Here is a 22741-nt window from a genome sequence, read left to right as displayed (position 1 = left end):
CCCATCCTCTTCTCTTCATATGTGTACATGTCTGTTCTCTTCTGTAGGAATTCTTTATAGATCCCAGGCACTAAGAGCTTGTTTAACGGTTAAAATATTTACTCTCCTTCTGCTCCTTGGATTTTGACTGTGTCTTCTAATGTGTGGGACTATTTAATGTGTATATCAAGTATATTCATTTGTTTTTTTTTATAATTTTGCATGCTAAGTCTTGTGGATCAAGGTCTCCCTCACACATGAAGCTATTCTCTATAATCTGAATTTTTATTTTATGACCAAGTTTTTGTGGTTTGGTTATGCAACTGATTCTCCAAATAAACTTTCTGAGGTGAGGGCCCAATCTTATTTACAACCAATGGTCTTGACACCAGCTATTGAGAAGTGTATGATTTTGATAGAAATCTTAATACCACTTTTAACATATATTTATTCCCTTCCCTTTTTTTAAGACTCTTAGGACTGCGTTTTATGTTATTGTCACCTTACACTGTGCCTTATGCGGGATAGGTGCCCTGCCGGGTCTTCAGAATTGCTGCGGCTCAAATGTTCACTTAGCCAGGTGCATTCTAGACTCACTTATCAGGCTCAACAGGACATCATGTGGAGACCTTGGGCTTGCCGGCATGTCCTTGATACGGTCAGTGAGGATGGACAGTTATAAATGGGAGAGTCTTCATCTACACATGTGCACTAGCTCACTCAGTTATGCTCTTCACTTCGATACTGTCGTTTTTGTTTGATTTTAGAGTATCTTTCAGGATTACCTCCTACAAGTGGCTGTTTTCACACCACCATGTCCCAGGAGAATGCTAGCATTTCCCAGCCCAGAGTTCATCAGTATGCTAAGTGCAGACTCCCTTGGGAGACCTGGGGGGCAGGTCACGGATGTGCCTTTTCGACATCGAGCGTGTAGGCTTCTGGTTGGACTGTCCCTGGGCTCTTCCGTGAGCAGCACTGTCCGGACTCTGTAACATGATATCCAGACTTGTTTGCTGTTAGCCTTCCTCACACAGTGACCTCACAGTGGGGGTGAGGCTGTGTTCAGCACTGTCACAGCCTGAAACTGACACGCTGTGATACTGTGGCTCTAAAAAGTGGCCCGATGGCTGTGGACATGGCCAGTGGGCGGGGGAGGAGGACCAGGAGTGCAGAGATGGAGTTCTAGTGTGGGGGTGGTGCCTGGCCTTGGGCTTCCCACGGCGCCGTGACCCGCTACTGGTTCTTTCTCCTAATACTGTGCCTCCTGCTTGTTCTCTGGCTCCCTGTTCTGGACCAGTACTTCTGCCGGACGATTCTCAGTTCTTAGCAGGAAATACACAGAGATCTTGTGCATTCACTTTTTATTCCCTCCTCCCACTTCTCCATTGTGCAAATCTGAATTTGGGACAGGGAAGTGAAAACACAAACCCACCTGCCTGATCCCATCATCATTTTCCATCCCTCTTCAAGGAATCTATTTATTTAAGTCTTTTCTCCCCCCCCCCCCTTCTTTTTTTCCAGCCTGGACTACGAGCCTGGAAATGACAGCTCAGAATGTTGCTGAGGACGAACAAACAACTAATGTGGAAATGGAAGGATTTACAAAGGAGGATCCCGGTGACTTTTCCTTAGGTGACATCTGGGGCTGTTAGAACCAAAAAGGGACGTCTGAACCAAATGGCTTTACCTCCAGATAAGCCAGGAGTTCAAGAAGCCCTTTGTGAATATCCTGGATTCAGGGCACACATGGGCACAGGTTCGGACCTCCCAGCATCTCAGAGAATTCTCACAGAGGATGGGTTCCGTGTACACAGCTCCGATGCAGCCAGTTTGGCTTGTAGCCCAGCCTGTGCGTCTCAGAGAGTGGGTGAAAGTGACAGCTGTGTAAAAGCTTTCAGTCAGTCCATTGACAAGAATCAGTGTGGAAGAAACCAAACGAGAGAGAAACCCTATAAATATCCTGAAAGTGTTCCGTCTCTCAACCGTTTCATCTCCCTTGGTGAGCATAAAATAATTAAAAGAGGCAGGAAATTCTATGCAGGTAAGGACTTTGGGGACATCTTTGCTCTGAGTTCATCTCTTAATGAAAATAGAAGCAGTCACCCTGGTGAGAAACCATATAAATGTTCCGAATGTGGCAAATGCTTCAAACGGAACTCTTCTCTTGTTTTGCATCACCGAACTCACACTGGAGAGAAGCCTTACACTTGCAACGAATGTGGAAAGTCTTTCTCCAAGAACTACAACCTGATTGTGCATCAGAGGATCCACACCGGGGAGAAGCCCTACAGCTGCAGTAAGTGTGGGAAGGCCTTCAGCGATGGCTCAGCTCTGACACAGCACCAGAGGATTCACACCGGAGAGAAACCCTACGAGTGTGTAGACTGTGGAAAAACCTTCAATCGAAATTCATCGCTTGTCTTACATCAAAGAACTCACACAGGGGAGAAGCCGTATCGCTGTAACGAGTGTGGGAAGCCCTTCACGGACATCTCTCACCTCACGGTGCATCTGAGAATCCACACGGGCGAGAAGCCCTACGAGTGCAGCAGGTGCGGCAAGGCCTTCCGCCACGGCTCCTTCCTCACCCAGCATGAGAGGACTCACACGGGAGAGAAGCCTTTTGAATGTGCAGAGTGCGGGAAGGCTTTCAGCCGCAACTCTCATCTCACCGTGCACCAGAAGATCCATTCTGGGGAGAAGCCGTACGAGTGTCAAGAGTGTGGAGACGTTCATCGAGAGCGCGTACCTCATCAGGCACCAGAGGATTCACACGGGCGAGAAGCCCCTATGGCTGTAACCAGTGCCAGAAGCTTTTCCGGAACATTGCTGGCCTTATCGGGCACCAGAGGACTCATACTGGCGAGAAGCCCTACGAGTGTAGTCAGTGCGGCAAAGCTTTCAGGGACAGTTCCTGCCTGACCAAGCACCAGCGGGTCCACACGAAGGAGACCCCGTACCAGTGTCCAGAATGCGGGAAATCTTTCAAGCAGAACTCTCACTTGGCAGTGCACCAGAAACTGCACCGCAGGGAGACGCCCAGCCGGTGTCCACAGTGCGGGAGGGTGTTCAGGAGGTACTCCGCTCTCCTCCGTTATCAGCGCATACACCCTGGAGGGAAATGAGCCGAAACACGACCGACATGGGCCCCTGCTCTCCAGACTCGGTCAGATACCATGAGGGAAAGGCACGGCTTCAGGTGTGACTTGCTCCTGGTCAGGGGAAAAGAAACACAGTTGAATGGGTGAACAGAAAACCTTTCTTAGCCATGTTTTTAAATCTGTAATTGAAGAGGTCTGGAGGGAATGTAAGATGGTAATCAAGAAGGAAAAGGGCTTCAGGGGTGATTCAGCCTGTGGCACATGTGACCTCACATCCCCAAGAGTAGAACCTGTGCATGTTAGGAAGAGATGTCTCCAGACACGCCTGCCCACTTCTGCATCAGAGGGCTTAAAAGTGGAGAGAACTCGCAGTTACCAGGAGGAAGAACCCTTGTGGGGACTTGCCACCTTACTGTACGTAGCAAACTCCTGCTTTAGTTAAATCTACTAAGAGTGGTCAGAGAGGTTTCTGGCAAGATTGTGATGTCCTTTCTGTGTCCGTAAAGGCACACGGAGGAGAGAGCCAATACAGGGCTCCATCCCAACATCCACAGAATCAGTGCATTTCTAGACAAGATGCAGGCTGACCTTTCATGCTGCCCAAGTGCTGAGGGGTCATTTTAGAGGGTAGCTGGATGAGGAAGTTACTTGTGAATGTCTGGTTAGGTAACTTCTTTTTAAGGAAAGAAGCAGGCTTCTACTAACACAGGAAAGGGGGCTGTCAAAAAGAGAAGGCCTTGCTTTAGTTGTTGAAACGGAAATACAAGTTACATTTATGTCATCCCCTGTTATTCCTCATTGAGGATACTTGTCATTTTATGCCTGTGACCACTCCGAACTATAATTTCATACAACTTTTATAGTTGGTATATTGGCTTTACTTTTAGCAAGGCAGGCAACAAAAAGCAGACGTAAAGCAGACATGTCATTTTCATTACAACGACGTAAAATAAGTGCGTATATGGACCTGCTGGCAGTAGGTGATGGAAACATGATTTTGTTAGGCAGCTGGATTGTCTATGGTTTTTCCCACTGTATCACACATTGTACATTGTTTGATGATCATTTTCTAATAAAGTACAGCCAAAAGGATGTGACATTTGCATTTCTTTGGGTTTCCTTGACCAGTCGGGCTAGATTAGGGCCACAGGGTGACTGCCAGTATAGATGGGGTCATAAAGATGGAATCAAAGCATCTGATGGTTCAGGCATGAGAATCACTTAGTTGGGACTTGAATGAACCAGGGGTGTTATTGGCGAGGAGAGGGTAGTCTTAGAGGGTGGGCAACAGGAGTGCTGAGATGACCGGAGGACGTCCCCACTGAAGCAGTGCACTGCTGGCCATGCAAGAGCTGGCCAGGCTGTTGATAGCCCAAAGCCTCTCTGCTGGCTCCCCTTGGAACTCTCCTGTGCCCCACATTGCCTGTTTTCTCAGGCTTCTGTAGAGGTAGACTCAATACCGCTGTGAGTTATATGAGCTGGAAACTGCTTAGGCGTCTTATCTCCATGTCGGTGGCCTTCCTGCCAGAAAGAAGCTGTCAGGCCCAGAAGAGAAGCTACCAGGGTGGCCTGCATCTAACCTGCCCGTGGCACGCTGAGTTCCTGTAGTTGTCGGATGAGGTGGTGGTGTTTTGCTGTTATGTGCCGTTGAGTGGCTTACAACTCTTAGTGACCCTCTCTGTACAACAGCTGTGAACCCTGCTCTATCCTGAGCCAACCTCATTGTCTCCGACACACCTACCCCCATCACCCTAGTCATGGAGTCCGTCCATCTCCTCCAGGGTCTTCCCCTCCTGCGCTGTCCCTCCACCCTTCCAAGCATGATGTCCCTCTCCAAGGACTGGTCCCTCCTTCAGCATGCCCAGAGTATGTGCAGGCAGAGCTTTTGTGGCTGTTGGTTGATTTAGGTCCGTGCGCACAGGCTTTCCCTGCCTCTTTCTATGAGGTTGGTCTTTTCACAAGATTCTCAGAAGTGGAGAAGAAAAACCTTTGGAGATGAGTTCCAAGTCTACCTTGGAAAAGCATTGCCAAGGGGCACCAGTCTTGGAAAGACATGACACTGGGCTACACACTTCCAGTGTTTGGCATGTGAACTCTTCCCAAGTAACACATACGACCTTGACAGCCCTTAGATTTGCATGCTTGGCGGAGGTTGAGGAGAAAGAAGAAAGGGGAGAAGACAAAAGTGAAGGGGCAAACGTTAGGAAGGACGCCAGCGTGGAGACAAGACCTCCGGCCAGGTCAGCAGTCCCTGCTTGTATCCTCTACCTTAAGCTGGTCCTGTGAAGGGACCTGGGGACCACGTGGTGACGTGTTGGCCTGAGAAGTCAGTGGCTTGTGTCCACCTGCCACTCCGGAGGAGAAGGATGGGTGGTCTCCCGTGAAGATGTCCAGCCTTGGGAGCAGGATGGAAGGCCTCTGCAAGTCACGGTTGACTTGTCAGCAGTGGGATTCTCGGTGGGCACTCCTTATAGTGCAGGCTCATCTTTCACACCCCAGTCTCATATTCACCTGTCCTTGTCCCGATTTCTTCACCAGGTGCTTCTCCCTGTCTTCCACAGCTTAGAGAGGACTCTGGATTGGACTTTTACCTGGTAATTCAGGAATTTAAAAGGATGCACGGTGAGCTCTGGTGGCCTAGTGATAGGAAACTGCATGGTTCAAATCCACCAGATGCTCTGCTGAAGAAGGAGGAACAATCGCCTTCTGTACCAGTCAGATCCAATTTGACGGTACACACATAAAAAGAATAAATATACTGAAAAAAAAGGATGCACCTGTTTTCTGTGTGTAGTCGCACCCTAGTGCCTCTCTAGACAGAATCCCTACAGGTAAAAGGACAGCAGACCATTTAAAGAAGACAAGTCAAGGCACTACGGTGAGTGAGGTTGTTGGTTTGGGGTGAATGAGAAGTCTCACCCCAGTTATTGCAGAGGAACACGTGGGTGGAAGGCTAATCAGGAGTGTTGATGGTAACACCACTGTCCTACAGGGACCCTGATGGCCGGGAAAGATGACAGCTGTGATGGGAGGAATCCTGGACATGTGTCTTCAAAAGATGACCAAAATGTGGGCATGTGTAAACCACATACCAAAGAGTACTCAATGACACATTCCCATCTGGGCGTCCCCAAGAGCACAACCCACTCCCAGCATCCTGTCATTTTGTATCACACCTTGACTTAAAGTGCAGTGATTTTGCAGGCTTTCAGAGTTTATTAAAATGGGGTCACAGACTGCTGAGCAGCACTACAGCTGTCAGATTCCTTTGTGATGCTGTTTCTATTAGTTTTATTCCTACCACTAATAAAACACTGATACAGATGCATTTCACTATTGATTTTGGCAGAAAAATAGAAAATACACCATGGATTGCCAGAAGAGCAAACAAACAGGTCTGACCTGGAAATACAGCCAGAGTGCTCCTTAGAAGTGAGGTTGGCTAGGCTTGATCTCTTCTGCTTTGAACGTGTGATCAACAGGGGCTGGTTTTCTGGTAGAGTGTCAGCTGAGGGAAGACGGTCAGACTGATGGAATGACTGGAGCAGTGGGCTCCAATGTGGTGGTGAGGACAGCACGGGGCTGAGTGGTGTTCTGCTCTGTTCCGTTGTTTGTAGACTCACTATGACTTAGCACAGACCAGGCACCACCAGAACATCATCATACTCTGTTTTCACGTGTGTCCATTCTGCAGTAGATGTGTGGCTCTCCACAGGGAGAAACTTTGCCTCCCGGGGACACACTTGTGGGTTGATGTGACTGGGGATGGAGAGGTATGTACCTGGCACGTAGTGAGTAGAGACTGGAGTTGCTCCTAGACAGAACACCCCTCCAGCGGAGAGCTATTTACCTGTCCCAGGCTGTTAATGGTGTGGACAGTGAGATGTGCCAATTTTTTGTCTATTCCTTTGAAAGAAAAGAAACTCTCAGCTCCCATCCCTTCTTGGTGGTGGTTGTTAAGTGCCGTCGAGTTGCAGGCAACTCATAGCGACCCTATGAAGGAGAGTTCTCGACGTTTGGGTGCCTTTCATCCTCTCTCCGGGTTCACAAGGTTTCCGGAGGCAAGCTATTATGGAAGTGGATGCCACTCCTCAAGCCAGGTCCAATTCTTGCCTCTGGGTTGGCTCCTTTTCAGCCTGTGTCCCAGCACATTATTTGTATAGCTGACCCCCACGAGAGTGCCATGAACAGGATCTGTGTTGATAACAAGTTGCCTCATCCCTTTGGGGGGCCACAAGCACCTCCTGTGCATAGTCCCATTCGGTCCTGGTAGATGCTGCAAAGACTAGAAGGGCCTCATGGAGTAGCTCACAGCAGGACCATGCTTCAGGCCACCCCAACAGCCCCCCAGCAGAAGGACCTGCTGCTCTGCTCCTGTGAAGATCCTTGCTGCTGTGTGCTTTCAGGTCGGTCCTCATTGACCCCATGCTGAACAGAATAGATGGAGCAGAATCATTTATAGGATTGTCTGGACTGTGATCTTTTGAGGAGCAGTTCAACAAGAGGGGTTTTCTCCTACAGAGTGGGTTAGAAACCAAGCTTAACTGTGACATCACCAAGATGCCTGAGGAAACTTTCTCAGTAAGATTCCTGTTTTGAATAAATACTAACCCTCTTCTAGCTCCAGTTGTTTAGATTCTTCATATGAAGAAGACTCCTTTTCAGTTCGCAGTATTACTGGTGAACACTGCAGACATATCTGGCCTCTTGGAGCTGATGAGCTTGAGGACGATGAGGTTTGATCAGTCGTGGAAACCTCAGTGTGAATCACAATGAGGAAAGAGCGTGGAGACCTGGAGGAGGGAAGAGGAGTGTGGACACAGAGCAGAATGTGCTGATGTATGAGGGAGGAAAGGTGTCGGGGGGCGTCTGGTAGGACTGGGCACTGCTCACCCACAGCCCTGCAGGGCCCAGGCGCGTCAGGTGCACTGAGAAGACTGGACACCTGAGCAGCACAGGTGCACAAAAATGAGGACTTTTTCCATGAGCGGCCTCAGGTGATCTCTCAGAATGGTTCGCTACTCACTTGACCTGGAAAATCCCACAAAATCATGCAAATCAAGAGGCTCAAATAAATCTCTAGGTCCATTTTAAGGACGCCCAGGAAACTTGCCGAGGCCATCAAGGCTATGCATATCTGGAAAGCTAACAAATATTTGAAAGGTGTCACTTTATAAAAGCAGTGTGTGCCGTTCCAATGTTACAATGGTGGAGTTGGTAGGTGTGCCCAGGCCAAGCAGTGGGGTTGGACACAGTCAGTGGCCCAAAAAGAGTGCTGAGGTTTTGCTGCATATGCTTAAAAACGCTGAAAGTAATGCTGAACTTAAGGGTTTAGATGTTGATTCTCTAGTCATTGAGCACATCCATCTGGTCATTGAGCATATCCAGGTGAACAAAGCTCCCAAGATGTGTCACCACACTACACAGCTTATGGTCGGATTAACCCCTACGTGAGCTTCTCCCTGCCATATTGAGATGATCCTTACTGAAAAGGAACAGATTGTTCCTAAACCAGAAGAGGAGGCGGCCCAGAAGAAAAACACCTCCCGGAAGAAACTGAAGAAACAAAAACTGACAGCTCGAGAATCAATACATCATCAAATAAAGTCAAAATAACTTTAAAAACAAGTGAAAAGGAGCTGACCAGTGAGATAAGAGAGAATTCAGAGAAGGACCCAGAGAGGGTGAGGTTCAGGGTGGAGAGACTCGCCACCACCAGGCAATGCACGGAGTCCCTCCAGGAAGTCTTGGGGACGTAGCAACACTGGAAAGTGGAGGGATGAAAACGTGAGGCTGCCTTTGCCAAGCCGTTATTGGTTTTCTTTTTAAGCCTTTGTTGTTGTTCTCATCGTCATTGTGTGTCGTTGAATCAAATCTGTCTGGCACAAGAGAGTACCGCTCCTCCAGCAGAGCATCTAATGGATAAGCCTTTTTTAAAATCACATCTACTAGAGCAGCACCAAGACTCCAGGAAATACACAGATTGAGAGTTTAAGTAGCCAAGTATCTGGAGAAGCAAATACATCCATGAATGGATGAGCCAAGGCTTAGAGTAGCTAAAGCATTTCAAGGCGGTTTCCAGTAAAATGAATTAAACTCTTCTTAAAATCCATGATTTTTTTCAAAGTTTACAATTCAGTAAGTTTTAGCATGTTCACAGAGTTGTACAACTATTGCCACAACCCAGATCTGAAACACTACTGTAACTATCCACAGTCCTCTGTTTGTAGGGTTTCCAAAGGCCTGTTTTGAAGAAGTGGATGTCCAGTCCTGCTTCCTAGTCTGTCTGTCTTAATCTGGGAGCTCTATTTAAACCTGTCCACCATGAATAACTCTTATGGCATTTGACACACCAGTGGCACAGCTTTCCATATCACAGCAACCCACAAGTTATTTCCATACAGCAAACTGACAGACAAGTGCTGTACCAATTAGAACAGTGTTCTCCTCAAACACAACAAACTGCCAATTTCGTTTGTAACTATAATAGTAAATCAGTCTTCACACCAGGGATCTCTCCAAGTTATTGAGGATTAATGATGTCAGTTTGAAGTTGGGGAAGACAATACCCAGGTAGCTGGGTATGCAAGGACTGGGTAGGTAGCAGGGAAAGAGCAGACAAGTCACATGTGCTTCGGGTGGGTGGGCAGTGAATATATGGGTTATTTCTATAAAGGAAGTGTCTTTCACCTGTGTGACCAAGGAGCACTTAAATGTGCTGCAACATGTGGAAATGAGTCGTGAGTGTAAATACCACTGGATATGGAGACAGACACAGTAAGGATGCAAAATGTCTTGATAATTTTTATATTAATTACATGTTAAAAATGTAGTATTTAGGATATACATGGAAAGCATATTAACTTTACCCATTTTGTCTTGCTTTGTCAAAAGTGACTAATATAGTGAAAATTACCAATGTGGCAATTGAACAGTAGTAGTTATGATTTACCAGTTTTCTTAAGTAACATTTAAATGACTTTGAAATGCACCTCTCAAAAAGGAGGCATTCCAAAAGCATCCCCTAGGAACAGGATTCAAAGACTGTGTCTAACATGGTACCCCAGAGAGAAATCTCTCAAGTTCAATGAAACTTAAATCTTAGTATTTTGACTTCTTGTGTGCAGTAGAGTAAGAACCGGCCCACAGCTGACCCTCTGGTGGGTTTTCGACTGCCCTTTCTTCTCTCTCAGAGCTGCTGGTGGCCTTGAACCATGTGCCTTCAGGGTTGCGGTGATTGCCACTAGGCCACCAGAAAATGGACCTAATTAAAAATTATAGTTGATAAAAAACAGCCAATGTGGTTTAACTGGATTCTAATGTGAGTGGTATGTTAGCATTTAAATGTCATGATTAGCAGGGATGAGGGGAGGAATAGTGGGTTGATTCTGTAGGTAACGGCATATATGTATATACATGAATATCTGTGTATGGATTCTAGTTTCATTAAATGCACGTTATGCCTCAAAGTTAAGCTGCGTAAAAACAAAACCTTACTAAACAAAGGATAACTAACTGAAGAAAAAAATTTTAAGGGGGAAAAATGGGCATGAAAAAGAATGCACAAACAGATAAATCGTGGAAAGCAAAAAGTTCCAACATGAAGGTGTTACTGCTCATGATATGGTACCTTAAAAAAGGAAAAGTCTTCCTTTTCCTGTGTTTCAAGTGCCCACACATCCCGTGGAAATTCATGGCACAGAGTAGCAAAATCCATCCCACAATCTGACATCTGATTGGCAGTGGCTCCCCATTTAAAGTCTTTTCATAGAAAACATTTTCAAGAATGTTGCATATAAAGATGAAGTAACTGCCAAACAATGTAGTAACTAACCCCAGATCTGTTTACAGTACACTGATACGTGGAAGTCAGACCTGTGAGACTGGTTGCCATGTATGCGCATGAACCACACACAAATCAGAAAGTTCTGCCTTGTGACAGAGGAGCATCCAGCCTGATTCCATACAGATGTCACTCTTGGTTGCTGAACACATACTCCCAACCTGTACTTTCCACACCTGTAGCACACCATGGGCAGTGATGATAAATTGCTTTATCTGGGCTTGAAAGCCATTCACCCGGCTTCTGACCACTCTGGAATCTCTGGCTTGGAATATGGTGAATGGTTGGACAGAAGTTCCCACCACACAGACCCACTGTTGTGTTGGTGGGAACCCCACAGTTGAAGGTTCTCTTCCTTCTCTGATTTCCCTGTTTCATGATGTGATGTTGGGGATGGGGTCCCCAGGGCTTGGCACCCCCATTTGTGTGAACTCTGGGAGAGTGCCTAGGACGGAGTGGGGGAAAGCCTGGGCCTGAAGGACCCCACTGTGACCGGGCCAAGCCAGCAGGAGCTCCCACACCGCCAAGCCCGGCAGGGTGGGTCTACCCAGTGTGGGTCCTCTGGTGTTTGGTGAGCGAGGAGCTGTGCGTGAAGGCCCGCCCGCACTCCTGGCACTTGTACGGCCTCTCCCCTGTGTGGATCCTGTGGTGCTGCGTGAGGTGCGTGCTCTGGCGGAAGGCCTTGCCACAGTCCTTGCACTCGTAGGGCTTCTCGCCCGTGTGCGTGCGCTTGTGCTGGCTGAGCGACGAGCTGTGGCTGAAGGATTTGCCGCACTCGTGACAGCTGTAGGGCTTCTCCTTGGTGTGGATCCTCTGGTGCTCTATGAGCAGGGAGCTCTGGCTGAAGGCGCAGCCGCACTCGCCGCACTCGTAGGGCTTCTCGCCGGTGTGGACGCACTGGTGCTGCACGAGGGGCGCGAGCTGGCTGAAGGCGCGGCCGCAGGCGTGGCACACGTAGGGCTTCTCGTCCGTGTGGATGCGCTGGTGCTTGGAGAGGGACGAGCTGCGGCTGAAGGCCTTGCCGCAGTCGCCGCAGCGGTAGGGCTTCTCGCCGGTGTGCCCGCGCAGGTGCTGCGTGAGGTGTGTGCTCTGGCGGAAGGCCTTGCCACAGTCCTTGCACTCGTAGGGCTTCTCGCCCGTGTGCGTGCGCTCGTGCTGACTGAGCGACGAGCTGTGGGTGAAGGTCTTGCCGCACTCGTGGCAGCCGTAGGGCTTCTCGCCCGTGTGGATCCGGCGGTGCTCCGTGAGGAGTGTGCTCTGGCTGAAGGCCTTGCCACACTCGCCGCACTCATAGGGCTTCTCGCCGGTGTGCGTGCGCTGGTGGTGGACCAGCGGCGTGATCTGCGTGAAGGCCTTGCCACAGGCGTGGCACACGTAGGGCTTCTCGCCCGTGTGGATGCGCTGGTGCTTGGTCAGGGTCGAGCGGTGCGTGAAGGCCTTGCCGCACTCGGTGCACGCGTAGGGCTTCTCTCCGGTGTGCACGCGCAGGTGCTGCGTCAGGTGGACGCTCTGGCGGAAGGCCTTCCCGCAGGCCCCGCATACGTATGGCTTCTCCCCTGTGTGCATGCGCTGGTGCTGGCTAAAGGAGGACCTGAAGCTGAAGGCTTTCCCGCACTCGGCACAGGTGTAGGGCTTCTCACCTGTGTGCGTGCGCTGGTGCTGGACCAGCGGGGCCATCTGCGTGAAGGTCCTGCCGCACTGCGGGCACGGGTAGGGCTTCTCGCCTGTGTGGATGCGCTGGTGCTTGGTCAGTGCCGAGCTGCTGAGGAAGCTCTTCCCACACTCCCCACACCCGTAGGGCCTCTCTCCGGTGTGCGTCCGGTGGTGGTCGCTGAGTGCTGAGCTGTGACCAAAGGCCCTCCCACAGTCCTGACATGCACAGGGCTTGGGGCATGCATAGGTTTTCTGGGGAGCCTCTGCGTCTGCTTTCTCTCTCTTTTCTTGAGCTCCCCACAAACGGGAGTCTTGTCTTTCTGGAGTCATCCGCCGACTCAGGATTTTCTCAGCCCCATTCCCGAGCTGCTGCCCCAGCCAGGCGTCCCTGGGGAGGACCACCCACCGCCCACAGGAGGGGACCTGCCAGGATGGCCTGCCCTGGAGCTGACGGGTCTAGTTTCCAAACCTGCAAAGAAGAAAAAGGAATTGTTCTTCAGGCCTGTGTGGTGGCACTGTTTTCAGGGGAGGATGAAGAAAATGAGTCAATTTGAAACGTACAAGGCACCAGTGGCTGTGACTACTTTAAACCCTGGCTTTGCAAACCAGGAAAGGAACAGGGGACTCACTGCCACTGGGCCAGTTCCAGCTAACAGGGCATCCATCAAAACTAAAACCCACTCGCCGTCTGCTCAGAACTGGGCATCACTGTGACCCGTGAGGGGGCCTGTGACACCACCGTGACCCGTGAGGGGGCCTGTGACACCACTCGTGATGTGAGAGGGATCGCTGGTGATGTGACACAGTCACGACTGGGGTTGCTAACTGAAAGGTCAGTGGATCGAATCCACCAGTGGCTCCTGAGCAGAAAGGTGTGGCTGTCTGCATCCGTCAAGATTCACAGCCTTGGAAACTAGGGGTACCATCCTACAGAGTGGCTGTGAGCTGGAACCGACCTGCTAGCAATGGGTTTGATAATACATGATGAGGTGTGTTCCCCAAGATATGAAATGTGGACAGATGGAGGAAAGCTTGAAATTATCAAGAATTTCATTTTACTTGAGTCCACAATCAACACCCTTACTATCAGCAGTCAGGAGATCAAAAGATGTTTTTGAGTGGAGAAAGTCTGCTGTCAAGAGACTTCTCCAATCTTGAAGGTTAAGGTGCGCCTGATTTAGGCCATGGTCTTTTTTCACTTTGTGGGAACACAAATTTCAAACTAAGTATTAATGATAAACTAAATGCTACTATCAGGATATGAGGGAGACACAGATACAAGCTGGAATTCCCCGAGGCACCAAGGCAGACCTTAGGCATTCACAGGGGTTAAGCACCAAGAAAGACCTTAAGCATTAACACAATTCTTGGATTGTATTTGCTACCCCTTCCCTCCTGAGTCAAGCATAAGAAAGAGCTTAGCTTCTGGTGCAAGCACTGTGGAAGGTGGTATGATGCTTTCTCAAAAAGTTGCAAATAGAGATACCATTTGACCCAGCAATTCCACTACTGGGAATATATCCCAAAGACACCATAAATGACATCCAAGCAGATATATACACACCCTTGTTTATCGTGGCTTTGTTCATAATAGCAAGAAGTTGGAAACAACCTAAGTGCCCATCAACAAATGAATGGATAGAGAAGCTGTGGTATATCCACACAATGGAATACTACACTGCATTGAAAAACAAGGAACTCATGCAATATTATTCAAAATGGGAGACCCTGGAGGACATTATGCTGAGTGAAGTATCTCAGTCACAAAAGGACAAATACTGCATAGTGCCACTGTTGTAAAACTGGACTGACCTCGGGGTTGGGGGGAGACTGAGAAAGATGGGTTCAATAATGTATACTGCATTGAAACAGAGGAGGGAGAGAACTGTTAAAAACGGATCTGTGATGAGGTATTATTGTTATGACAGGAGTCCAGAGCGAAGGCTGCATAGTGGAGTGGACCTGGGGGGAGGGATTGTAAAACAATGGGGGAACTTTACTTTTCAAAGAGAAGAGTGAATTGGGAGGAGGGAGGGGTGGGCAGGGAGAGAAGTGCAACAATGAATGAATGGAAATCCAAAGTCTTTGTAAATTTTCATTAAAATTAATAATAATAAAAAAAATTTAAAAAGAGGATTAGGATACCCAAATTTATAATGAGGGCCACTACTTCTCATTATGCTTTCTGCTTAACCTGGTTAACAGAAAAAAACCAATTTGGGTGGAACAGTGGCCCCTAACTTGAGAGAAATTAGAGGTTTTGGAACAATTATTTCAAGAACAGTATTTAGCAGGTCATATTAAACCACAAGTCCTTAGAACTCTCCAGTGTTTGTAATAAAAAGAAAAGCAGGTAAATGGACTAATTGGATCCTACAAACTAAAGTAAAAACTTCACCTTTGCAAGCAGATACTTATTATACAGATGCAAATAAGATGGGTTATGCAGTTTATCCTAATGGTAAAGATAATAAAGTAGTTAAAATTAATTTGATTTCTATTTAACAGACTGAATTATATGCTATTATGTTACTGTAAATAAAAATTTTCCTTTGAATATAGTTACTGATTCATAACACGCTGAGTTTACCATTAGAAATATAGAAACAATATATATTTCTTCTCAAGATACTAATATTAGTATGTTATTAACTATGTTACAAGTTTTAACTTGTCAACAAGAATCTCCTCTATATATCACTCATATTTGAGCTCATTCTGGCCTCCAGGACCAATGTCCCAATTAAATGACAAAATAGATCAATTAGTAGTAGGAAATGTTAAAGTTAGTGAAGATTTTCATCTCCATACCCATTTAAATGTTAATGGAATGATGAAAAAATTTGGAATTACACAGCAAAAAGCTCAAGAAATTATATGCAGTTCTAAATGTGGTTCCATTAATGTACCATCTTACAAAAAAGGAGTTAATCCTAAAGGTGACAGACAAAATGTGTTGTGGCAAATGGATGTTACTCATATTCCATCATTTGGGAAATTACAGTATGTTCACCATACTATTGATACTTTTTCAGGATCTCAATGGGCCACTGCTTTGTCAGGAGAAAAATCAGAGTATGTAACTCAAAATTTAATTGAAACTTTTAATGTGATGGGTCTTCCATCAAGTACTAAAACTGATAATGCTCCTGCTTATAATTCTAAGAAAACACAAAAATTTCACAACAAAATGGAATATTAATCATATTACTGGTATTCCATATAACCCCCAAGGACAAGCTATAATAGAAAGGGCTAATTTGACTTTACAAACTATGTTGAAAAAACGAAAAGGGGAAGATGAGATAGGACGAATATCTCCTTGAACTACTTTACAAAAAGCCTTATTTAAATTTTTTAAATCCTAATGAAAAAGGAGAAACTCCAGCTGAAAAACCTTGGGTATTACAATCCTCTAAAGAATTCAACCAGCATATATATTTTAAAGAACTTCTAACTAATGAATGGAAAAAGGGATTTGTCATTCATTAGGGTCAAGGATTTGCTTCTATTTCTACAGCACAGAAATGCTGTGGGTACCATCCAGAGACAAGAAACCCCAAGATGACCCAAAAGAGGTCTACGAGAACAGAGTTTCAGAATAGATCAGTAGAATGGCAGATAATACCAGCTATTAGACATATTAACAATCTGTGTTATGCAAATGATACAACCCTGCTTGCTGAAACTGAGGAGGACCTGAAATGCTTGCTGCAGAGGGTCAAGGACGGCAGCCTTCAGTATGGATTGAGGCTCAATGTCAAGAAGACAAAGATTCTCACCACTGGATCAATTGGCAGCATCTGGATGGATGGTGAAGAGATTGAGATTGTTAACAACTTTAGTTTGCTTGGCTCCACGGTCAACACTCTTGGCACCAGCAGCCAGGAAATCAAAAAGAGTATTGCGATGGGAAAGTCTGCTGTTAGGGACCTCTCCAGGGTACTGAAGAGCAATGGTGTCACTCTGGAGACTAGGGTGCATCTGATACAGACCATGGTCTTCGCAATAACTTGTTATGCATCAGAGATTTGGACAATGACCAAAGAGGATAAAAGGAGAATTGATGCCTTTGAGCTGTGGTGCTGGAGAAAAGTATTGAATGTAGCATGGACTGCCAAGAAAACAAACATTCATCCTGAAGAGGGTTAAACCAGGCTGCTCCTTGGAGGCAAGGATTCTGGGGCTTCGTCTGACATACTCTGGACAAGGAGGGACAGGTCCTTGGAGAGGGACATCATGCTTGGGAGGGTGGAGGGACAGCGCAGGAGGGGAAGGCCCTCTATGAGGTGGATTGATTCAGTGACTGGGGTAATTGGGATGTGTGTATCAGAGATAGTGCTATTGGCACAGGACAGAGCGGAGTTTAGGGCTGTTGTACATAGGGTCGCTATGAGTCACAAGCGACTCGACGGCACATAACAACAACAACAGAACAGTACATAGAATTGTCAGCTGTTCAAACTGGATTTAGAAGGGGCTCCACTGCTGGTGTCTGATGGATCCCAGCTGAAGGCAGAGAACACCAGAGATGTCTACTTGTGCTTGATTGATGATGCAAAGGCATTTGACTGTGTGGATCACGACAAACTATGGCTCGCACTGAGAAGAATGGGAATCCTAGGACTGTGTTCATGCGAATGGGAAGAACAGTTGTGTGTGTTACAGGCACTGTCAGTGGTACTTCTAACAGCCCCAGAGGATGAAGAGCCACATTGAGGGCAGAGGTTCTGAGTGGGAACGAGCCTGCTGGGCTCTGAGGTGTGTCCTGGGCAGGGGCTCTGGGAGGCTGAGCACCAGGTGCATTCACTCAGGTGCCGGCAGAAAACGGCAGTGACCATTCCCTTCTCCTCCAGCTTCTTGTCAGAACACATCTGGCTCCTGGGTATGGTGTCCTCGGAGAGAGAGGATGGAGTCAGTGCAGTCCCCTGGGTGGGGGGGAATGAGGTGCTGTCCCCTGTGGGGGAGGGGAAGAGGTGGGGTGCTGTCCCTGTGGGTAAGAAGGGGAGGTGGGGTCTATGCTGACTCCTCTGGGTACGAAGAGAACCTTCTACTGTCCAGAGCTCAGTGCTCACACCAGCTGTATCAGTGGGGAAACCCTGGCCTCAGCTTTTATGAGTCCAGCTGGTGTAAAGGATGCTTTTCCTTCTAAAGTGCAACTACTGGTCTCTTCCCAGAAGAGGAAAGACAATCAAAGCATTAACAAGAATTCATCTAAAGAACTAACACATTTCATTGGATCCCAGCCTCTACAAAACCCCAAGGCCAGAATTTGATAGTGCCTGGCTTCACTGTTGATTGCTCTGAGTGGGAATCACAGTAGAAGGTCCTCAACAGAATGGGAAAACCTTGTGGAACAAGCTAGCCATCATGAGAAAGGTCCGGTTTTCCTGTTTTGATAAAACGAATCTCTGAGACTGTGGTCCCTAGTCACCCTTCAAGCTTGAAATTGAGCCTCCATGTTTCGTTTTCAGCCAAACAAAAGACAAGCGTCTTAAATGAAAAATAACCAGGAGGGCACTCACTCCTTCACTCACCATCTTAAGAGGTACAACTGACTCATAGCTGTCTTTATTTCCAAGGCTGTAAATTTCGTGGGAGGAGAATGCTCACCTTTCTGGGTCTGAGAAACCAGAGAAGCAGTGGCCTGTGCATTACCACAACTTTACAGACCACACCCACAGAGCTCCCTACTCAATCCTTTGAACAACTAACTATACAAGATCAGAAAGGTAGCATCAGCCATTGACAGAGGGCCAGAAGGGGCAGGAAAGATGAATGGGAAATAGAAAATATAGGAAGGAAGGAAGGAGGGAAAGTGTCCTTATTGTGCGGACTGCATCACTGTCCCAAATCCATCAGCTGCTCTAGAGAAAGGATAGTCTGCTCCTGTGGAAATTTACAGCTTTAAAACCCGATGGGAGGTCACTATGAGGTGGAATCAGGCCAGCTGCTGTGGGAGTTCCAGCTCTTTAATCCTCAGAAGCACCAACTGGGTTTGAACTGCCAAGCTTTCACTTAGCAGCTGGGTGCTTACCTATTGCACCATCAGGGACCTTCTACCAAAAAAATGACAGTCCAGAGAAGTATGGAGGAACTCTGGCCAAAGCCGGGAGGTGTTCTCTGTGCCTTCCTCCGATGGTTGGGTCAACAAGCTTCTCACCGTTCTCCTTCTCCATCCATCCCCAGCCCTGCTGTCCTCACTATAGTTTCTTACTGGGTTATGGGCTTCCTGTCTTCTCAGTGCCCCTGGTGTGCTGTATAGGTGCTTTGGGGCGCACAGGTAATACCAGTACCTCCTGGGACTAGGGGGCCCAGAAGGAGGGACTGACACCCAAAACATGCTATATAAATAACAAAGCAGCCTGGCCCATGCTTTGCATACACTAGATAGATAGTAAGAGTTGGTCAGTCTCAGTGCCCAAGTCCGAGGATTCCTCTCTCAAGAGGCAGAACTCCGCAAGAAGATGTAGACCCTCCTGTCTGCCAACTCCTCCGGTCCTTACAAAGCAGGGGCCATGCAGGCAGGGTCTGCTCCAGCCTCCAAAGGGTCAAGCGAGCTGGTCCCTCCTTTCTGATGCTGAGATCGGGAGCCCCCACTCCCTCCGGGGCCGAGATTTCCTGAAACAGGGCCCCGCCCCTCAGCTCCACCCCCCAAAGTCCCCTTGGACACCCACCCCAGGCCCAAATCAACAACGGGGGCTGGGAGGTCTGTGCTGTGGAGTACAGCTCCCGGCCAGGTCCCCCAGTCGCCTTGTCCCCCTAGGTTCAGCTTCCCTTGTCTGCGTGCGCACAGTCAGGGCACCCCACTTACCCCGCCAGGAGAACAAAGGCCGGGCTGTGAGCGACCTGATCTGGGTCTGCGCAGGCGGCCACTGAACTACAACTCCCAGAGGGCCTTGCGTCGGCTTCAAGTTACACATTTCACCCCTTCCTCTCCGGGAGGCGAGGCAGCAAGGCTCGGGGTTTAAGCGCCGATCGAAGCTTCCCGTGGAGGGGCTTAGCTTCTCCTTGTCAAGGCCACTGGCTTCACCGGACAGACAGCAAGACTAAGGCTACAGCCACCACCCGCAGGTATTCAATCCTTGGGGGTGGGGTGGGGTGGGGACTAAACTACAATTCCCAGAAGGCCGAGGGCACGCTTCCGGTTGTCTTGTGTTTCAGCTGACCTCGCCGGGGGGCACTTGGGTGGTGTGAAGGCTGAGTTCCGTTTCATAGAGGGGTGGGTGTGGGGAGGGGAGAGAGTGAAAGAGTGTGTGTGTGTCTAATCTCTTAGACACCAAGGGACAGATGTTGTGTTCCCCAGTAGTGGACAGACAGGCACTGGACTGAAGGACCCCCGAACCGCTGGGTCCTGTTCTGTCCCGAGTGGACAGCGAAGACCCAAGACTCCAAGACACCGGCTTGATGCAACAGCAAGAGATAAGAGGTTTATTGCGGAGCTCCGGGCCGACCCTTATCTCTGGCAAGAGATAAAGGAGCCGACCGCGAGCAGACAAAGTTGGGTTTTTTTATACACTTTAGGGGGATACAACTGAGTATCAGCTTCTCATTGGGTGATGAAAGCACAATTTGAATTCATTGGTTCAGTGTTCGCTCAGGGTTTACACAGCATTTTTGCACGTAGCATTTGCGGCAGTCACGTAGCACATGTAGCAGTTAGATAGATCTTTAACTATAGGGTGGTGTCATAAATTCTTAAGTATACAGTGAGTTCAAACTCCAGGGCAGTTGGAAGAGCACAAGATACATTGGTTATCAGTCGGGAAACAAAGGCACATGGGTTATCAGTTGAGCTTGTTTGTTCTGCCATTCTGCTAGCTATTCTTGAAATACTGTTGCCCTGGATACCTGGGTGTGGGGTTTAAAAATTAACTTAGCTGAGAACTATAGAAACTTGAATTTAATTCAGCTGAGAACTATAGGGACTATTTTAATTTCAATGTTTTCAGACTACACCTTCTGGAGGGACGTGCAGGGCTCGGATGCCTCTGTCCCACTGTGGTTCCAGTGTTGACACAGCTTGTTATTAGATCCTGTGAAATGAATTCCTATCTAGTAATTATGTACAATAGAAAGAAATACTGCCCAGTGCTGTGCCCTCCTTACAACACTTGCCATGCTTGAGCCTACTGTTGAAGGCACTGTGTCAACTTGAAGGTTTTCTTGTTTTTCTGCTGACCCACCACTTTTTCAAGCACGATTCAACCTGTATGCTGAGCAAATAATTCGCATTTTATGAAGAGTAATGTAATGTGTCATCTGGTTTGGAGGAAGACTCATCAGCGACCTATGTTGTGCAGATGACACCATTGCTGGAAGTGAGGAGCATAAGAAACACTTGCTGTATGGAGAGCTCTGGTGGCCTAGTGACAGGAAGCTGCACTGCAATCCCAGAGGGGCGTGGTTCGAATCCACCAGATGCTCTGCTGGAGAAGGAGGGACAGTCTCCTCATGTACCTGTCAGATCCGATTTAATGATACACACACTCAAAATAATAACATAAAATAAAAAAGTAAAATTTAAAACAAAGAAATGCTTGCTAGAGAAGGTCAAAGACTAGACTTTGATAGGGATTAAATCTCAACATCAAGAAGACAAAGGTCTTTACCACCAGACCTACACTCAACATTATGATAGGTGGAGAAAGGATTGAAGCTATCAAAGATTTCAACTTGCTTGAATCGACAATCAACACCCTTGGTACCAACAATCAGGAAATCAAGAGGTGACAAGATGGCTGAGAGGGTCCTAAGAGCTCTCAGGAAGTGTCCATCTGGTTCTGAGGGGCCAGTTCTCACATCCACAGTTCCATGTGTCTCAGACACTGGGATTCAGGAGACAGTAGCCAGGGAAGTTCAGAAGGATAAGGAGAATGGTTGCTTGGAGCAGGGATTTGAAGGCATCCCTGAGAGTTTCCCAGGGTAACATCATGGAGCCAATGTCCGAGTGTCCTCGGGGCTAAGAGAAGCAAGGAGTTGGCTGAACCAAGACCAAGGTTCTTTCTTCTTTACTTGGTCCTTTCTTTCTTTAAGATAATGCTCATTGCATCACTAAGGAAGCAGGGGGTGCAAAGGTAAAGCATTTGATTGCTAGCATGAAGTTCGAATTTGAAACTCATATGGTGATTCCACAGGAGAAAGACCAGATATTCAGCTTCTGGAAATATTACAGCCACAAAAACCTCCAGGGCCGTTATGTGCCGACACACCAAGTTGTAGGAGGCAGTCATAACTGGCTTTATGGTACTCAGCATCATTGCGGTGTTACTCACAAGAAAGAAAAGGTAGAAAACCCCAGAATGGAATAATAAACAGTGTTCGACACATACAATGCAATACTGTTGTGTGCCCTTGAATCAGAACCAACACATAGCTGACTTCCAGCAGGTCTTCAGAGGAAGTAAATTGCTTGGTTGAAGATTGTCCATTCTCCCACGAAGCAGCTGGTGGATTCGAACCATGTACCTTTGGGTTTGCAGTGTACTTTCTTACCAGTAGGCCACCAGAGTGCCATTTCTACACATACAATGGAATACTACTTAGCCATAAAGAGGCATGCAGTCCTGATGCATGTTATGACACAAACAAACCTAGGAAACATTTTAGACATGGAATGATGAAATGCTCACCAAAAGAGAAATACAATATAATCACCATTCTACGAAGTAAAGCAAACATATTGAAGAAGTTGAGTGGTGGGAGGGTTAGGAAGGAAGGAGAAGAAGGGAGTTTTCACTAAGGGGGCATTGAGTGGATATGAATGGCAATGACAGGGGTTAAAAAATGTTAATAAGACTAGTGCACGCATTTCAAAGTTGTGGAATCAGCAGTTGTGTGTATTTTCATCACAATAAAAAATGAGCAGTGGCCTGGGGCAGGCCATACAGGCCTTAACCCTGTTGCTCACGTGTGCCGAGCCACTGTAAAGCCTTTCCTCTGGTGTCTTCAGTCTCTCTGCCTTCCTGAAGGCCGACCAGGTCTTGCTGGGAGATTGGGCCCTGCAAATGGGAGTAGGTGAAGTGTTGCTCAGACACAGGAGTGGAAAGTTTTCCCTTGGGATTCCATCTTCAGTTCCAGCAGTTGGTTCTGGGGATTGTACACCTGGAATGTATAAATGCAGGAGTCTGAAAGTAGAGTCTTCATTTGAAAGTCTTTTTTTTTT

General features: G+C 47.6%; 2 protein-coding genes and 1 pseudogene across 2 annotated transcripts; 2 read left to right on the top strand and 1 right to left on the bottom strand.

Annotated features, from left to right (window-relative positions):
* The first annotated feature begins 623 nt into the window (after positions 1 to 623).
* ZNF329 (zinc finger protein 329) lies at positions 624 to 3104 on the top strand. The gene is given in 4 exon segments (XM_006903601.1): positions 624 to 637; positions 2073 to 2708; positions 2710 to 2764; positions 2766 to 3104. Coding segments are annotated over 4 exon segments (1044 nt in total).
* Positions 3105 to 8090: 4986 nt separating this feature from the next.
* On the top strand, positions 8091 to 8696 carry LOC102856056 (annotated as a pseudogene).
* A 2770-nt stretch (positions 8697 to 11466) lies between these two features.
* ZNF135 (zinc finger protein 135) lies at positions 11467 to 12906 on the bottom strand. Its single transcript, XM_006903033.1, has one exon. The coding sequence runs from the start codon at positions 12904 to 12906 to the stop codon at positions 11467 to 11469; it is 1440 nt and encodes a 479-aa protein (XP_006903095.1).
* Positions 12907 to 22741: the final 9835 nt, after the last annotated feature.

Source organism: Elephantulus edwardii, unplaced genomic scaffold (assembly GCF_000299155.1).
Source record: "Elephantulus edwardii isolate Elephantulus edwardi_28Jun2011 unplaced genomic scaffold, EleEdw1.0 scaffold00496, whole genome shotgun sequence".
Taxonomy (NCBI): Eukaryota; Metazoa; Chordata; class Mammalia; order Macroscelidea; family Macroscelididae; genus Elephantulus; species Elephantulus edwardii.
The sequence above is the reverse complement of the archived record's forward strand: the minus strand, read 5'-3'. Positions and strand labels throughout refer to the sequence as shown.